General features: G+C 42.2%; 2 protein-coding genes across 4 annotated transcripts; one reads left to right on the top strand and one right to left on the bottom strand.

Annotated features, from left to right (window-relative positions):
- Nucleotides 1–2896: 2896 nt before the first annotated feature.
- gk5 (glycerol kinase 5) lies at nucleotides 2897–10832 on the bottom strand. The gene is made up of 17 exons (XM_086129601.1): nucleotides 10729–10832; nucleotides 10251–10539; nucleotides 10078–10171; nucleotides 9921–9996; nucleotides 9733–9826; nucleotides 9203–9334; nucleotides 8791–8866; nucleotides 8598–8659; nucleotides 8444–8517; nucleotides 8056–8116; nucleotides 7213–7339; nucleotides 7031–7135; nucleotides 5921–6015; nucleotides 5426–5529; nucleotides 5280–5339; nucleotides 4923–5056; nucleotides 2897–4472 (listed from the first exon to the last, which is right to left on the bottom strand). Exons 2-17 carry the CDS (start codon nucleotides 10401–10403, stop codon nucleotides 4309–4311), a joined length of 1611 nt encoding a protein of 536 aa, XP_085985727.1. The 5' UTR covers nucleotides 10404–10539; nucleotides 10729–10832; the 3' UTR covers nucleotides 2897–4308.
- Nucleotides 9223–14500, top strand: LOC147195063 (nucleolin-like). 3 transcript variants are annotated; one of them, XM_086129603.1, is made up of 12 exons: nucleotides 9223–9346; nucleotides 11502–11568; nucleotides 11758–11829; nucleotides 11904–12027; nucleotides 12112–12275; nucleotides 12453–12579; nucleotides 12679–12836; nucleotides 13116–13242; nucleotides 13363–13496; nucleotides 13739–13865; nucleotides 13943–14103; nucleotides 14202–14500. In XM_086129603.1, the coding sequence occupies exons 3-12, from the start codon at nucleotides 11811–11813 to the stop codon at nucleotides 14207–14209; spliced, it is 1149 nt and encodes a 382-aa protein (XP_085985729.1). In that variant the 5' UTR covers nucleotides 9223–9346; nucleotides 11502–11568; nucleotides 11758–11810; the 3' UTR covers nucleotides 14210–14500. The 3 variants fall into 3 exon arrangements, with proteins under 3 accessions (XP_085985729.1, XP_085985728.1, XP_085985730.1); XM_086129602.1 differs by lacking the exon at nucleotides 9223–9346 and adding an exon at nucleotides 10851–10947; XM_086129604.1 differs by lacking the exons at nucleotides 9223–9346; nucleotides 11502–11568 and adding an exon at nucleotides 10890–10947.
- The last annotated feature ends 1814 nt before the right edge of the window (nucleotides 14501–16314 follow it).

Genomic DNA, 16314 nt, shown 5'->3' with positions numbered 1-16314 from the left:
TTGTGGTTTTGTGTGTCACCCCCCCACCACCCCCCACCCTTTCCCTTTCTCTCCCACACGATTGTGCGTTATGGCTCGCAAGCGCACATTCCGGCATACAGACAACGCTCAGCCGGCATGTTTCTTGTTGGATGCTATTCGTGTATGAATGAGCATATACTGTAGAGATATTTGGGGCATTTGCCAAACCTTGTTGCCATAGCAATAAACATGCTTAAGCCACAGAGAGGAAGAAAGAGGGACAGGGACATAAATAGACCTGATTGTTTTTTTTCTTTTCTTGAATTAACTGTAAAATAGCAAACCATGTGATTCTGTATTTGGTGAAAGGCCGTGCACAATTTGGTGCCTTTAAGCTCCAGCGATAAGTTGTCATTCCCAAAAAGCAGAGAGAAAATATGCCATTGATCATTGTTGTGTGCTGTGTTTGTATGTGTTGCTGCTCCATGTTGGAGTTAACCCGCAGTGGCAGTGTGAATGCGAGTGTGAAAGGTTGTCTGTCTGACGAACAGTCCAGGGTGTCGTCTACCTGGGATCGGCTCCAGCTTCCTGCAGCCTTGAAACAGGGCAAGCCGTATTGTAAATGGATGGACGGATCTATGCTAATTTGGGCTTGCCTGTCTATGGCGTCTCACATTATATGTTAGCATGAAGCTATCAGACATTTGTTAGATCCTATAATTATATGATTTGAGAGAACATTTTGGTGTTTAAATATACAACGTTTTCTCCTCTTTTGCTTTATGTGTCAGTTTTACATTCAACTTCAACTGGGGGTGACAAACAACTTGAAGCAAGCTCACCGTGCTTCTTTTTGGAGAACAATGCACGCCGGCGAGTTAGAACAGTTCCATCCATCCATCCATTTTCCGAACCGCTTGATCCTCATCAGGGTCGCGGGGGGTGCTGGAGCCCATCCCAGCCGTCTTCGGGCAGTAGGCGGGGGACACCCCGAATCGGTTGCCAGCCAATCGCAGGGCACACAGAGACGAACAACCATCCACGCTCACATCCACACCTAGGGACAATTTTTAGAGCGTTCAATCAGCCTGCCATGCATGTTTTTGGAATGTGGGAGGAAACCGGAGTACCCGGAGAAAACCCACGCAGGCCCGGGGAGAACATGCAAACTCCACACAGGAAGGCCGGAGCTGGAATCGAACCCGGTACCTCTGCACTGTGAAGTCGACGTGCTAACCACTGGACTACCGGGCCGCCAGTTAGAACAGTTGCTTTATTAATTTTAAATGTGTTTAAAGTATTTTGCAGGGACAAAACGATACATATGAATGTATTATATGGTAGCTAAAGTGTATTACAAAGTTTCGGCAAGTGCCAGTGAATCTGGAATGTATCCCCCGTGATTTAAACAGGGGCCTGAATAAAATGTACTGACAAATATATGACTCTTTTTTTTTAACGCCACCCTTCGGAAATATCCCCCCCTCCCCCAAGCGATGGAGGTATCTTACATCTCAAAAGTGTAAGAGGATGAGACGATGACAAACGGACAAAAGGTGAACTTCCAGCCCTATGTGACGCTCCTTTATCAACCAGCGCGTCAGGCAAAGACAAGGGGATTGTCGTGGGGGTGGGAGCGGGGCAAGGATTATATAATACCCCATGATGCAGGATACAGCTCATATTCGGGAGATGGCGGGGGGGGGGGTGTTGGGTGGTGGGTCAGGCTCGTGGTGGTGGTGCATCCAGTTTGTGTTGTCAGATTGAATTTGTTGCAAGGAAGGGTCCTCCCCTCCACAACTCAGACAATGCGGCACGGCAATCATTAGTGTGAGAGCAGGCAGCACTGATTCATGGGCTCGTTGTGCCTGCCTCGCTTGCACGTTTGGCTCGCTGTATGCTGCGCTCAGTGAGGAGCATGAGATTGACAGCCGGGTGAGAGGAAGGAGTGGGGTGGTAGCTGATAAGATTTGGAGGAATGGGGAGCTCAGGGCAGCTACACTGGAGAAATATGTGTGATGTACACTGTGCTCTCTCTCTCACACAAACCTCCCATTGTTAAGGACCCCTCCTTCCCCCTTTTTATTCCAGTGCACTCAATTAGCGCCCCCTTCACCATACCAGCACCATGAGCAAGAACACCCCCCCCCATTTGTTCTCACTCTCTCCATCCGCAAGCTGCCATAGCAACCCTCACAGTGAGCGTGCTGACATCAATGGCAAGCGCTTTCTACACTCATCTACAGCCGGTATGTCTTGTAATCCCCCCGCCCCCTGTCCCCCCAATCTCTATCTTGCTTACCCAGAATCACACAACTGCATCAACTTGGAATCTTTTTCAAGTGAAATCAGTGAGTCAGCACGTGGTCATCCACCATGTCATCGCGGGTAGAACAAATACTCACACCTCACACTGTCATACAAATAAAAAGACCCAGGTGAAATTGGAATTAAAGTGAACCCCTGTATATTCACATTTTGAGGGTGTGAGGGGGGTAACTTGCGTTATTCACTGAAAAACACCTCTTTCCAATTTTTGCACTCAGGCCAATACCATGTCGAATATAAAATGATTGTTTTGGCGCCATCTTGTGGCCAAGCAACTGAATAAGGCGGGAGCTTCATTTAATCAGGCCATATGAGATTTTATGTGTGTGAGGTTCTTTGGTGATTGAGGTGATTTTTTTGGCGAATGGAAGATCTGCGTTTGATACATTTTTTGTTGGGCGTTTCAGTGTCGTTTTCTTTTTTAATTGATCTGTTGTGTTTTTAGTCAGGGGTGTAATTGTGATTTTATTTGAGCCATTTTTTTTTCCACTGAGTGTGAGCTTTTGTTATCAATTTTTTTTTTTTTTGCATATTGCAATTTGTGTTTTTAGAGGTAAACATTTTTAGCCAAGACAGCACGTCATACGGTTATAGTGCACCATAAAAATTTGATTTAAAAATCTTTTATTTAGCGTGAAACAAAAATACATTTTTTTTAGTTACATTTCTATTTAAAAAGCAACAACATTAGACAGGCGAACGAGTGTGTCTGCAAGGGCGTGCGAGGTCAGCGTCAGGCTGGCTTGTTGCGTTTGAAAGCACAATAACGCAGCCAAATGCAGACACGCTCAAGCGGCCGGCTCCCAGCAGCCCTAAACTCTGTCAAAGCGCACATACATTGAGTCACATTCTGCTTTTAAATTATTAACAGAAGGCAGGAAATGGCTTCCAAAGCCTCCATCACCCTGCTAAGCCTTATGGGCAGGCACGTTACCTAATTCGCTTGCAGGTTTGGGTCCAAATATTAAAAATTTCTTGTGCTGGTCTATGGCAAGCTGTTTGAGCATTTCTTTGATATCCTTAATATCCATCTGAAAGTGTACTAGTATGCTCATTGATCTCTGTAAGGCAATTCAGCGCACTATTAACTTTTTTCACAACTCGTGTCACTTTTGGACTAATGCCAACGAATGCAGTTTTGCCTCACTGATAACATGTCGTTGTTGCGCGAGTGGTAGTCGATCGAGGGGGAAAAAAAAAAACGTGACCTTAAGATGGATATCAAATAAATGCTCAAACTGGCCTCACTTCCAGCCAACCCAGGTTGTATAGACACTCACAGACAAAAGGCACAAGAAGAAATCACTATTAGATTCGAGCAAAAATTAAACACCACATATAGAAAACAAGATGTTGTTTTTCTTTCCTTTGTAAGAAATTGACCAACCGTTGGGAGGTTTTCTGCATTGCTGTCATTGGTCACAAGTGGAAATGTATTTTGCCTCGGGTGGACGGCACTGGCGGGAGGGGTGACTTTCTAATTTGTGTAATGACACAGAGGTGCTTTGATGTGAGGTTCCTGTAGTCATTGGCTACAAAAAAAAAGATCTATCAAGTGACTGATGAAAATTGAGGTGAACAGAGTGCATGGTAATATCTCTGATACAGGAAGTTTGGTCAGAAAATCAAGCGCACCTTGATTACAATTTAGTGTTTTGCTGCCACAAATTTGTATTTTGTGCGCACATTCTAACTATATTGTGGTCATGTTTTTTTTCCCCCCCTCCGATGGCACGTTTGGGGCTCCCTAAGGTTAAAACAGGAAAGTGCCTCATATTAGCACCCCCGTTTGGGGAAAACAGGCAAGTCTGAGTTCATTTCGATTAAATACTGTAACCTGAGGTGTCACTTGTGTGATGTGATAATCACATCTTTGTGAGCTTAACAGTTATTGTGTGGTCGCCAAATGGGCCCTCTCACGCTTTCAAGTATTTCCGGACATAATGGCAGAGCACAATCAGACTTCCTCAAAGAGCGGCTCAGGTTTCAGTCTCTTTCGTCCAGTGAGAGGATTCCGTGTCATGGTTGCTTGTACCAATGCATGGAGCGTCGGAGAGCTCGTTCCCATCTCTGGAGATTGGGCCCGTACTCTGAACCAGCACAGTCACCGGACGCTCCTTTGGGGCAAAAGATGTCACCTGCACTGTGCAGCTTTGTCAGCTCCTCACAAGTTTGCCAGTAGCCTGCAAGGGACAGGAGATGGAAAAAGACACAATTATATCAGGGCCGATATTTATCTAGAACAAAGTGACAGTGAGGACTTGGTGGTCCGTCCAAGCATTCTTTTGTTCTAGCCATTACATTGTGCATGGGTTTGAATAAGAGTGTGAATGCCAGTTTGTCTGCGTTGACCCCCGCCTCTTTCTTATCCACTGGGATAGGTCGTACTTAGTCATGGTCCTAATGAGGACAACTGCTATGGAAATTGACCTTGAAGTGCAACTCTCTCTCATTCCATCTGCACTTTTATCAGTCTCTTTGCCGCACTGATGAAAAATTAAAGTGCCACTCGAAGCACTTTACATTCACGTAGCCTATTAAGTGTGAATTCATACTACGGGTATTTCAGATGGTCTAATGTTAGTTGTTTGTCCCTCCCCCCCCCCATTACGATTCCAACCTCACAAACTTACCCACACCAAGACCGGCTACAAAGGCAGCGCCCAAGCAGGACATTTCATGGTGCCGGCATCGTTCTAGCTTTCTACCAAACAGGTTTGCGGTGAGCTGCATGATGAAATGATTTGAGGAAACCCCGCCGTCCACCCTGGGAGGAAAATAGAAAGGGAAAATGCAGTCAGCCACAATGCGGTTTACTGAGCCGTAATCAGAGAAACGCAGCCATCGTTCATTGCCACTAATATGGAACGTGCATTCGCAGAACCCCAACTCTCTGGCACACCCTGTTTTCTGGAGCTACTCCAAATCTGTTGACGGGATATCGGCTCGGTGAGATGGAATAAGCAGAAGGCGCCCTAAATGAACTCTACCTGATCTTTGTGATGCGAATGTTGGTCTCTCTGAGCATGGTCTCATAAAGCTGCTTGTTTCTGTCAGAAATGCACACAAGAGAGAGAATGTTAGCTCTGTTCAGCACAAAACAATGTGACCCCTTCAAATAAATAAAAAATATTACCTGAAGGCAATAGACTCCAAAATGGCACGGACCAGGTGACATTTAGTGGTGGAAGGCTTGAGGCCCATGAAGGAAGCACAAGCTTTCGGGTCGTTCAGAGGAGCCTTTGAGCATGTACAGTAATGTTACATTTCAATAGGAGGCGATAAACGGCTAACGTGAATCTACTGGTATGCGGTTTCTTTTCACAATGGCAGTGTACAGAATTACTCTTGAGGGAGCTTTGAATGAGTCAACAATTCCGCACACAGCCAATGCAATACTTTTATCCGCTAACACCATACAGTACTTTGGATATTAATATATACATGATGCACACTTACAAAGGCCCCTTCAGAAAGGTAGCAGAGAAAAACAAAAAGATCGCCAAAAATGTTACACGGGTAAATGGATTGGAAAAGCTGGAGACGAGAATCCATTATCAGACATGCCCGAACATCTCGCGCAATATAAAAAGGTCCGGCAAACGTTCTCACATTTAAACTGTGCACGTACCTGCAGGCCACTGAAAGACGGGACGAAACACACACCATTTGAGTCATTCACGCTGTACGCCATAGGGCTGGTATGCTCCACTTTGGAGACGAGATCTGCAACAGCAAAAAAAAACACAAAAAAAACGTTTGCCGTATGCAATGGTGGATTTCTCAACTGGGGGCTGTTGTACTTATTTGAACTGTAGGCCCCGTTGTTGTTGTGATTTCCCTCAAGGGACTGGTTAGAATGGTGAAAAGGCATGCAAGTATAATCGACGATACGCCAAAGTCACTGTTTGGAACATCACTTTGAGTCCTGTTTGCTACGTTAAGGTAACAAAATCATCCAAAAGGATATTTACTTTTGAACACAAGCCGGGGAAAAACTATGGCAAGCATACAGGCCGGTGGGCGTTGAGTTTGTTGTGCTCAAGACAGTTTGATGTTGAGGAATGCCAAAAGTTGTTTGTCAGGAATGTCTGCACAATTGATTTGGAACCACGCCTAACCACGAGGGTGGTATGATGGCATTCAGATGCGATGACAACTGCACTACGCTTGGCCCCGCTTGAGGTTAGAGCAGAGTTGCCGGGATATATAACACAAGCGACAACGTAACCCAAAGTCGTACTCCATCGCTAACCCGCAATGATGCGGTAGTAAAGTGAAAATTACAGGAAATAATCTGTATTAAAAAAAAACTTCCAGGGCCATAAATATAAAACAACCAAGTTATGTTTGTAACCTCTAAAGTTAATACACCAGGTCAGTCATTAACAGAGGACGTCTTTTATTATATGCCAAAGTGTTTGAATATGTGACTTGACCATTACACCAACAGGAAGTGAATATAGAAGGAAAAAGTCTGGTCTCCCTGATTTTGCATTTATGAGATCTTCCATTTATAAGAATGTGCCTGTGGGAATAACGAAGCTTTATCAATGCATCAGCACGTGTAACTGCACATTCACTACAGTAGGGGGCAGTGGCACTCTCACTGTCAGAGTGTGTACAGGAAGTAGTAGCTCTAAAGTGTACTTTTTTTTTCCTTGCACTGAGCATACACTGTACTGAGAAGGAGATTTGAAGTGCAGTGATGACTGCAATTTCCAATTTTCTCCTCACTCACCAATGGCCTGTGCCCATTTGATGGCGGTGCCAGTATCTGCTGCGTTACCCTCAGCCAGATACACCACTTCTGGGCCAAGTTTCCATCCCACCAGTGGATAGAGACCTACAGAGAAGACCCACATATGCTTGTCACAGACCTGGCATGACGATCCAGCGCATTGACCCCCCCTTTTACTTTACCATTTACGGACGTGTGAGGTGTGCTGCCGGTGTTGATGTCCATGAAGGTACCTGTTCCCATGGTGATCTTCACATCACCCACATTGTAGCAGCACTCTCCAAACATGGCGGCCTGTTGGTCCGCCATCTACAGTGTGAAGGATTTCATAATAAGCAAAGAAGTGTATCTATCAAAGGTGTTAATCTGTGGAATAATCTCGAAACGGACCTGAAAATGAGTAAATCGCTTGCTGAGTTAAAAAACAAATTCAAAAAAATAGTACAAACAACCTACATCAATCAGAGTTAAAATGATAAATTCAAAACATTAAATATAATGATAAATCAGAACTAAGTTGATAAATAGAGAAAGGTATATAAATATCCATTATGAATTTAAGAGAAAATTGACACAAGAGTGTCAGGGTGTGGAAGTATATAATCCCGATACAAACCAAAAGTTGTAAAAATATCACGGTTAAGGGTAAAGTATGAGCCTTAATGGAGACTTCTTTCTTCTTACTTTTCTGATTGATATAAAAATGATTTATTAGATACAATCACATAACGGGGTAGGACTAGATAAGTTTTTTACTTCTTCCTACTCCCTTGAACATAATAACTGTGTTGAATGAAGATTGATTTCTTTCTTTTTACTTTTTTTATCTACCTTATTTTCTGTCAAATTATTACTGTATATATGTTTTATGTTCAATAAACAAACAAACAAACAAACAAAAACAAAATAATGCTTGGATCATTGGCAAGCTAACACAACGAGGACATTAAAGACACTGACATGACAAGTCATATCGTATTGACATAAAGATGAAAGAAATGGCGACGGGTCTGATGCCAACTCACCAATGACATGATAGGAATGGGTACTCCAAAGATGGACGGGTCAGTGGAACCAAATGCATATCTGGTGAGAGACAGAGAGAGAGAGAGAGAGAGAGAGAGACATTATGTGCGTCTGTGTGAAGAAGCAACTGAAAGGCAAAATAAGCATCTTAAGTTGCGTTTAATTTGAGCAAAGGCAACAAGTGCAATAATACAGCCAACTCTGGAGTCTGACCCCAGTCTAAGATCATCAATGATGAATTATAATATAGAGCGTATCCCATTTAATAATGTGGAAAGCCACAGCTGATAGTCTGAAGCGGCTAATGTATGTACATGGCTAAATTGAGCTCTTGCGGCTTTTAAGCGGGCGTGTTTTGTAGACCGGAAAATATGGTAGTTTACGCACCCTGTATTTTCTACTTTGGGGAAAATAGAGATCGGCAGGGAGACCAGAGAGCAGAGCATCTGACTCCAACACATCTGTGAAGAGAGAACCGTCTCATGAGTACCAAACAACTTGATCCCAAAATGAAACTAACACTTGTCATTGTGCATCAGACCTGATAGGAATCAAAAATTCCTGTTGAACTTGCATTCGAGTAGTCTGTGGCATGAATCAGTCCTGGAAGAGATCAGGTGACACCAAGAGACGATTGTTGCTTTTTGGTTTCAGGCTGTGATCGTTTGATACATTTGTTAAGAAATGTGTTATGCATTTGGTTAGATTTCACAAGGGGAGTGGGACAAACCTACCTTTTGTGAGTTTGAACAAGAGCCAGGTGTCGATTGTCCCAAAACAGCAGTTGCCTTCGGCCACAGCTTGAGTAACCTAAAAAAAAGGAGGGGCGGGGGGGCGCCAACAGGTGAATACATTTACGTAAATGTCATTTCATGTGCATTTCCATTTACACACAATATTTATTTGGGGTTTTACATGACCAGTAAAATACATTTAACCTTATAGGCCCATCCTCTCAAGTATGTGGTTACCCCAGTGCAACACTTGGAATATTCTATCGGTACTTAAAAAAAAAAAAAGGCAACAATTATCAATATCAACTGATACAAAATACTTACATCGGTACACATTTTTCAGCCATGTCGCTCAGCCCGTTGTGTTTTCTATGTAGTGTGTCATTCTTTTAACTCTCTCACACACACTCACCTGTTTGTTGTGTTTCAGGACCCAAACAAGGCGGAAGGTGACATGTTGAGTGGAGAAGACAATCAGACTTGCCGCAAGTGACCGCTTCTGCCTGGTCACGAAGTGCAGCACTTTCATCACACCGTGGATCGCCTGAAGGCAGAGGTAGCTAAATACTCACACGATGTACTATACTAGTACTTATACTGAAAAAAAAAGGCTTTGCTAAAAGTAGACTTGCAAATTTAGTACTTATTTTCAGTAAGTAAAAAAGTACAGCCTCTTTAACGTACTTAATTACAAAAGTAAGAAGACATTGATTTTGTCAATTATACAAAGTACCTATTTTGATAACTTGGCACAACAACATAAAAACAGCAGACAAAATACAGTAGTTTCCCGCTTATTAACTTGCATAATAGTGACCATACAGAGAAGACCCCCCCCCCCCACCCAAAACACTGGACTTGTATTATAAGATTTTGGACTCTCTAGTTATTAATAATACAATAAAATACAGATTGAAAAACCCAATCCAGAATGACACTCACTTTCAAGGTGCATGATCCGTTCCAGGATGTGACCAAGTCTGCTGCTCTCTGGTCCTGCCAGCTGATGAAATTATGGAAAGGAATGCCAGTTCTTCTGTGAAAGGGAAAGGAGGGATGTTAAACAAACCCAGTAGAAAAGTAAACAAAGTGAGGCCGCAAGTATTGTACAAATTCTCAGTTTATATCACCTGTCCCACGTTGTGAAGGTAGCTCGCTGGGTAGAGATGCCCAAAGCTTCCATTTGATACATTTGTACTCCGGCATCTATATTTTGTAAAACAGGATTCCAGTATGATTATGACCTATTCCCTCTATTCGACTGGGGATGTGAAAGACCAAGAGTACCTTTGACGGCCCCCTTCACCACAAACATGAAGCTTTTCCAAAGTGCCTCTGGGTCAAGTTCCACATACCCTTCCTCTGGATATAACGGGACCACCTAAATAAAGAAAACAATATTACCAGGAGTGCATGAAATGTCAAGCTTGACTGTAGCAGGAGGAAAGTGGATACTGTACCTCTTGACGGCACGAGCCACGAATTTCTGCCTTCTTGTCGTATACGTGGCATCGGATCGAAGTCGTGCCCACGTCCACAGACAAAATAAATCGTTCCTTTTTCAAACCATTCCTCTGAGTCCCCATCGTAGGTAACTGGGTATCCTTTTTCATATGTCACATGGGGGTTGTTTACAGCAAGACTCCATCGCGCGGGTGCGAATGATCGCCGAATTGTATTGGGTCGCTGAGGCAGTGACACAACCTTCGGACTTTGGTCATCCTGTCCCAATTGCAAACATCCACGCAGCTTCGCAAACGATACAAAACGACATTTTAGCGGCTAGACAAGAATACACACCATGTTGCAATACAATGAGCCCCGTCCTTCGGGCACAGGAATCTCTTTCTAACGCAAACTATCAGTCTAAAACTCACACCATGAATAAATAATGAAAAATGAAATGAAAATGAAAAAATAATCTAGTAAAACACTCACAAATTAAAACGATAGAATGTAGTGCTACTTAATGCTGGTGGTAAGGATTTGTAGAAAGCAAAAACGTGTTTGAATCGCAAAAAAAAAAAAACCAAAACAAACCTCTCCCGCCCTTGAGGGCACCCGTAGTTAGTAATCACCTCATGATCTTGCGCATGCGCATCAGGAAAAGTTAGCTTGCGCACACGTGTGTCAGCGTCCACTACAAAAATGACGAAGGTAAATAATAGACTCGCTTTCTCACCAAAAATGAATAAATCATGATGCTCAGTCCAAAAAAAAAAAAACCCCGAGTCTGTTGTTGCGTGTTTCCTGTATTTGTACGGAGACATTATTTCCGTTCTGTTTTGCCATCAACTACTGTAATTAAAATAGACTGCTAATGTATTCATTCGCTTGCTTGTATTTTGAAAACACCCGAGTGTTTGTGGTTCTAAAGTCATAAGTGTGTACTCTAGCACCTTTTAGATCAAGAATATCTCAAGACGCCACCAAACAAAAATGTGGATACGCTCGTCTATTTTGTACCTTCTGTTACCTAACGAAAGAGCATCTAATCGTTCTGCCTGTCATACGTTGCCGACATAGGTCGTTGAACAAAGATGCATTAGTAATATTTAAGACCAACTCAGTGAAATTGATCAATTTCCTGTGAGACACCTGAAGTAAAGTAAAGACTTTCTCACGGCACAGTCACACTGGTTGTTTGGAAATCATCGGCATAGCGCATATACTCCTGTCATACAGTCATACTTTTGGTGTCTGTTATGCAGGGCACAACAACGCGAGAGATACCGAGCAAAGTTCTTGAGAATAACGTTGACGACACCAGTGCCACAAGTGAGTAAAGAAGTTTAAGGACAGAATAAGAAGACGTTTTCTGGATGAAGTTTAAGGACAGAAAGTCATTTCAAACTATTGATTACTGCTGGCTTTTAAGCAACTTGTGTAGGCTCACAGGATACTACACAGTCATCCAACACACCATCCATCCTAACTTTGAGCAAATGTCACGTTGATCCATTTCAGGAAAACAGAGACGCAAAGCAGAATCTATTGGTCAAACGTCACCTCCCAAGAAAATGAAACTCATCAACGACGGTATGGACTTTTGACAGAGACACTTTTATTTTTTTCTGGAAACTTTCTCTGAATTGTTTTATGTATTTTTATAGGTCATTGTGTTTTTGTTGGCAACTTAAACAACTCCAAAACATTTGAAGAAGTCACTCAATCATTGGAAAAATACTTCATGACACAGAGTCTTGTAGTACAAGACATCAGATTAGCTAAATCCAGGTCAGTATATCTTTTTACGTGACATAACATGACCATAAAATTAGTTGCTGCAGGATTGTGTTATGATGATGTGGTTGTTTTCAGGAAACATGCATTTTTGGATTTGGCCTCTAACATGGATGTGACTAAAGCTTTGTCACTGGATGGAGCAATGATTCTCGGTCAGCCGCTGACTATCGCTAAAGCAAAGGTCAAAACTGTGGACAGTTTGAAAAAGAAGGCGAAGGGTCCAAAGCCTGACAAGAAAGGTAAGAAAGACTTTGTACTGTTGCGCTTCTGTGCCCAAAGCCTTAGAGGGTGCTGTTGGTTAATTTGAAAACAAAACATACCGGGATTCCCCTTTTCTCCTTTTTAAACTTGATTTGATGAAAAATAGTCTCTGAAACTAAGTCCAGAAACATTCACTTTTTGTTTTTACTCATCAGCTAAGGATGGAAGATGTTTGTTTTTGAAGAATGTCCCTTATAATGCAACAAGAAGAGTCATCCGGGAGATTTTTCCGAAAGCAATTAAAATCAGGTTTCCTGATCAGGCTGACCATCCAAGCAGAGGGTGAGGTTTTTTTTTTCAACCCTTCAAATAATAATAATAATTACAGTCAAAGTTTCAAGCTTCTTGTTCTCAATACAAAGTGAACTTTATCTTCAACAGCATCGCATTTTTAGAGTTTAAAAATGAAGCTGTTGCAAGTAAAATAAGGAAGCGCAAACAAGGAGCCAAGATCCAAGATCGGCTACTCATCATTGATCCTGTCGGAGTTGCCCGCAAAAGCGACAACAAAAATGTCGACACCAAACCAACCAAGAAAGGTAATTGCTGTGGAGTCCCTGAAATGTCTTTTTAAATTTTATTTTATTTTTTTGCATCAAGCTAATGACTCTTTTGTTCTCTGTATCGCTGATGCATCCTGCTGATGACACTGTAAACTCAGTGGCCACTTGGTTGCAACAGAGATGCAGAGAGACTGCAAGAGTCACAGAAAGATATATAAATAAATGGACTTCAACCGTAGTTTGTGTGTATGATGTATTTTTATCACCCCAAAAATTGTGTGTGTGTGTGTGTGTGTGTGTCCTTTTTTATTTTAGTTGAAGTATCTCCAACCACACTTTTTGTCAGCAACCTGCCTTTCAACGTGAAGGAAATGAACGTAAAAAATGTCTTTAAGAAATCTGTCACTATCACGCTACCAAAGAAGGATGGCAAAGCAAGTGGGTACGTGTGCACTATTGCGCTCTCGCTCTCTCTCGCTGTCTCATCCATATTTATCTCTCTCATCTGTCTGTATCTCTTTTGAAAATTAATGGTGGCATCTGATATCACATTTACCCACAGTTACGCATTTGTGAAGTTTGCCAACGGGGAAGATGCTGAAAAAGCCTTGGCCGCCACCAAAAACGCGACTATCCGAAAAAGGCCCATAAGAGTCCAGTTCTGTAAAATTAAAGAAAAGCAAGAAATTGGAAAAGGTATTTGGTGTTACAGAGATGACGTGTAGGCTTTTATTGACAATTTTTTTCCCCCTGCCATGTGGACCTATTCAGATATGGGTACAAAACTGTATTTCTGTTCATGTTTGTGACATTGAATACATGTCTCTCCAAACAAAAAGGTAAACAATGACACATCTGTAGATATGCCACATTAGAGGTGCATAGACCATTAAGGAAAAAGTGAACACGACGGTTCTGTCTGTTCCTTTCTCTCTCAGAGGAGTCAACAAAACTAATTGTAAGGGGACTTAGCAGTGAGACAACCACGGAGATTCTCAAAGGTGCTTTCGAGGGCTGTCTCAGTGCAAGAGTTGCAACAGATAAAGTGACAGGAAAGTCCAGAAGGTAGGTTGCATCGACTACATCGTGTGACATGTCTGAGTCTGTGCGTCATTTATTTATTTATTTTTTAATTTGGTTAGGTTTGGGTTTGTGGAGTATCAAAGTAAAGAAATGTGTACAGCTGCCAAAGAGGCAATGGTGGACAGCAAGATTAACGGAAGCAAAGTCAACATGTGTTATGCAAGATCCAACTCGAAAAGAGGCAAGTGGGCCCCCGGCAGACTGGGAGTAAACAAAAGAGGTAAACAGACTCTGTTTCGGCATGCATTGTTTCTCTTCTGTATTTGTCACGGATGAAATTCTCAAACGGGTTCATAAAGCTCTGTTGAAATCTTTCAGGACAATGACGTGGAGCTGCCGGGATGCTCTGTGCCGTTAAAAAAGTGGGAAAGGAAGCTGATCTAATAACTGGGCTGGAAAAGCAAAAGCAAAGGAAATGTTTCTGCATCAGATATTTTTCCTCCTAAATAACTATGAATGAATAATTTGTACTTTGTATGACCTTGTGATGTAATTCTTTTTCAAATTTTTTTTTTCGCCACCTGTCATAGCTTTTTTGGAACGTGTCGCAATTCATAAAATTCAAGCTGAACGATTGTTTGCTAAAAACAATAAAGTTTATCAGCTTGAACATGAAATATCGTGCCTTTGTAGTGTATTCACTTCAACATACAGTAGATTGAACATGATTTTCAAAAGCATTCTGTTTTTATTTATGTTGCCTACAATGTCCCAATTTCATTGGAATTGGGTTTCTGCGTGCCAATTTTTTTTTTAATCGTTCAAATTTGGCAGGTTGACTCTGGTGTGTCAAATTTTGAAGATATTTATTTTCACTTTCCAGCGACTTTAATTGTTCTGCCTGTCATTGTCACTTTACATTTGTTGCAAGTGAAAAAAAAAAACAACAATTACATGAAACAGGATCATTCCCGGTGACACAATTGATGATCTCTGATGACACAATGTTTAGAAATCTCTGTACTCCTCCACCGGTTTTTATTCCGAGTGGTTCAAGTGAAGTGGCGCAGCGCAGGTTCCTGGTAATATTTCAGTACTCCACTTAATTTTTCAACTGGTTTGTTTGGGTGTTTAGCAAGTCTGTATCCTGCGTGGATGTAGCTGGAGCCGAAGAACCCCCCCGACCTGTCTGATGTGCCCTCTTAGTTTCGTCTCGGATCCTCAACAGCCTGCTTGTCCAGCTTTTTGCATTAGTCTCAGAACAGCAACAAAGTGGGGATGATTCATCTGATTCATGATTGATGATGATTCATCCATTTGTATTTTGTTTAACACTGCACTTTGCAAAATGCACAATGCATAGGCTGTAAAACAAGCTCAAAAATGACATTTTGATATATTCTCAAGTACGGCCTGTATTTCCTATATTTTTAATAGTACTCATTTTCCCCAAGTATTTTCCTCAGCAATTGCAGAGAGAAGAAGCTCTTTGAATGTCTGCTGCTTTTGGTGTGCATGGTTCAATTGCACTTACTTGAAGGGAGTAGCCGGAAGAGGTGGTGGGCAGGGTGTGGGGGGTCCTGTAGGATTTTCCGTGCCTTTATCTCGGTTCTTGCAACGTGCAAGTCCTCGAGAGCGAGTAGGGCGCTACCAATGATTTTTTACAGCAGTCCTAACTGTCCGTTGCAGTTGGATTTTGTCTTTTTTTTTGTGTGTGTAAGCCCCGAACCAGACTGAGATGAAGGAACTTTGATTCGATGACTGATGTGTAGAACTGTCTCAGCAGGCCGTGCTTCCTCAGCAGCCTCGGGAAGTACAGTACATCCTCTGTTGGGCCTTTTTCAGGATGGAGTTATTGTTGGACTCCCACCTCATGTCCTTAGAGACTGCGATCTAAAGGCCTTTAATCCTCCAGTGGCATAAGAGGAAGGAGACTCGCCTTTATCGACAGGAGAAGGCGTGCGAGTGACTTGGATTGGATTCTGGTCAAGGTAAGTCAATTGAACTCTAATTAAAACGTTTTGGGGCATTTAGGAGTTAAAAGAACAGCAGGTAGCCAGCTGCGCTCTCCCGTTGTACTGAACAGTTCAATCGATTGGCAAATAGGTGCACGTGAGTCTAAATACTGTATGTGTGAGACTCCTTATGATGTAGATTCGCTGATAGATGTTGCACTCCATTTAACATTTTAATCAAATTGGATTTTTCATCTGTTGGACAATGACGTGTTTTTTTTTTTGGGGCGTGGGGGGCATCGATGAGTAATAGCGCGTTTGTTTGACTATAGTGTATGTATTTTCATGTTTTAGTTGTGGTGGTGGAAGTAGTTGTAGTATTTGAGGTCAGCAATCAGTAACATCAAGACTTCATTGACTTTGAAAATCAGTGAGTTTAATTACCTGATGCTGATCAGATTTTTATCAGAGATTTGGAGGAGGCTTATTCGATATCTGTTTGGATGCATTGTTTTCTCTCTTCTCGACCGTGACGC

Source organism: Hippocampus guttulatus, chromosome 14 (genome assembly GCF_054856545.1).
Source record: "Hippocampus guttulatus isolate MCC_2025c chromosome 14, RoL_Hgut_1.0, whole genome shotgun sequence".
Classification (NCBI taxonomy): domain Eukaryota; kingdom Metazoa; phylum Chordata; class Actinopteri; order Syngnathiformes; family Syngnathidae; genus Hippocampus; species Hippocampus guttulatus.
Note: the sequence above shows the minus strand (reverse complement) of the source record. Positions and strands in the feature narration are given on the sequence as shown.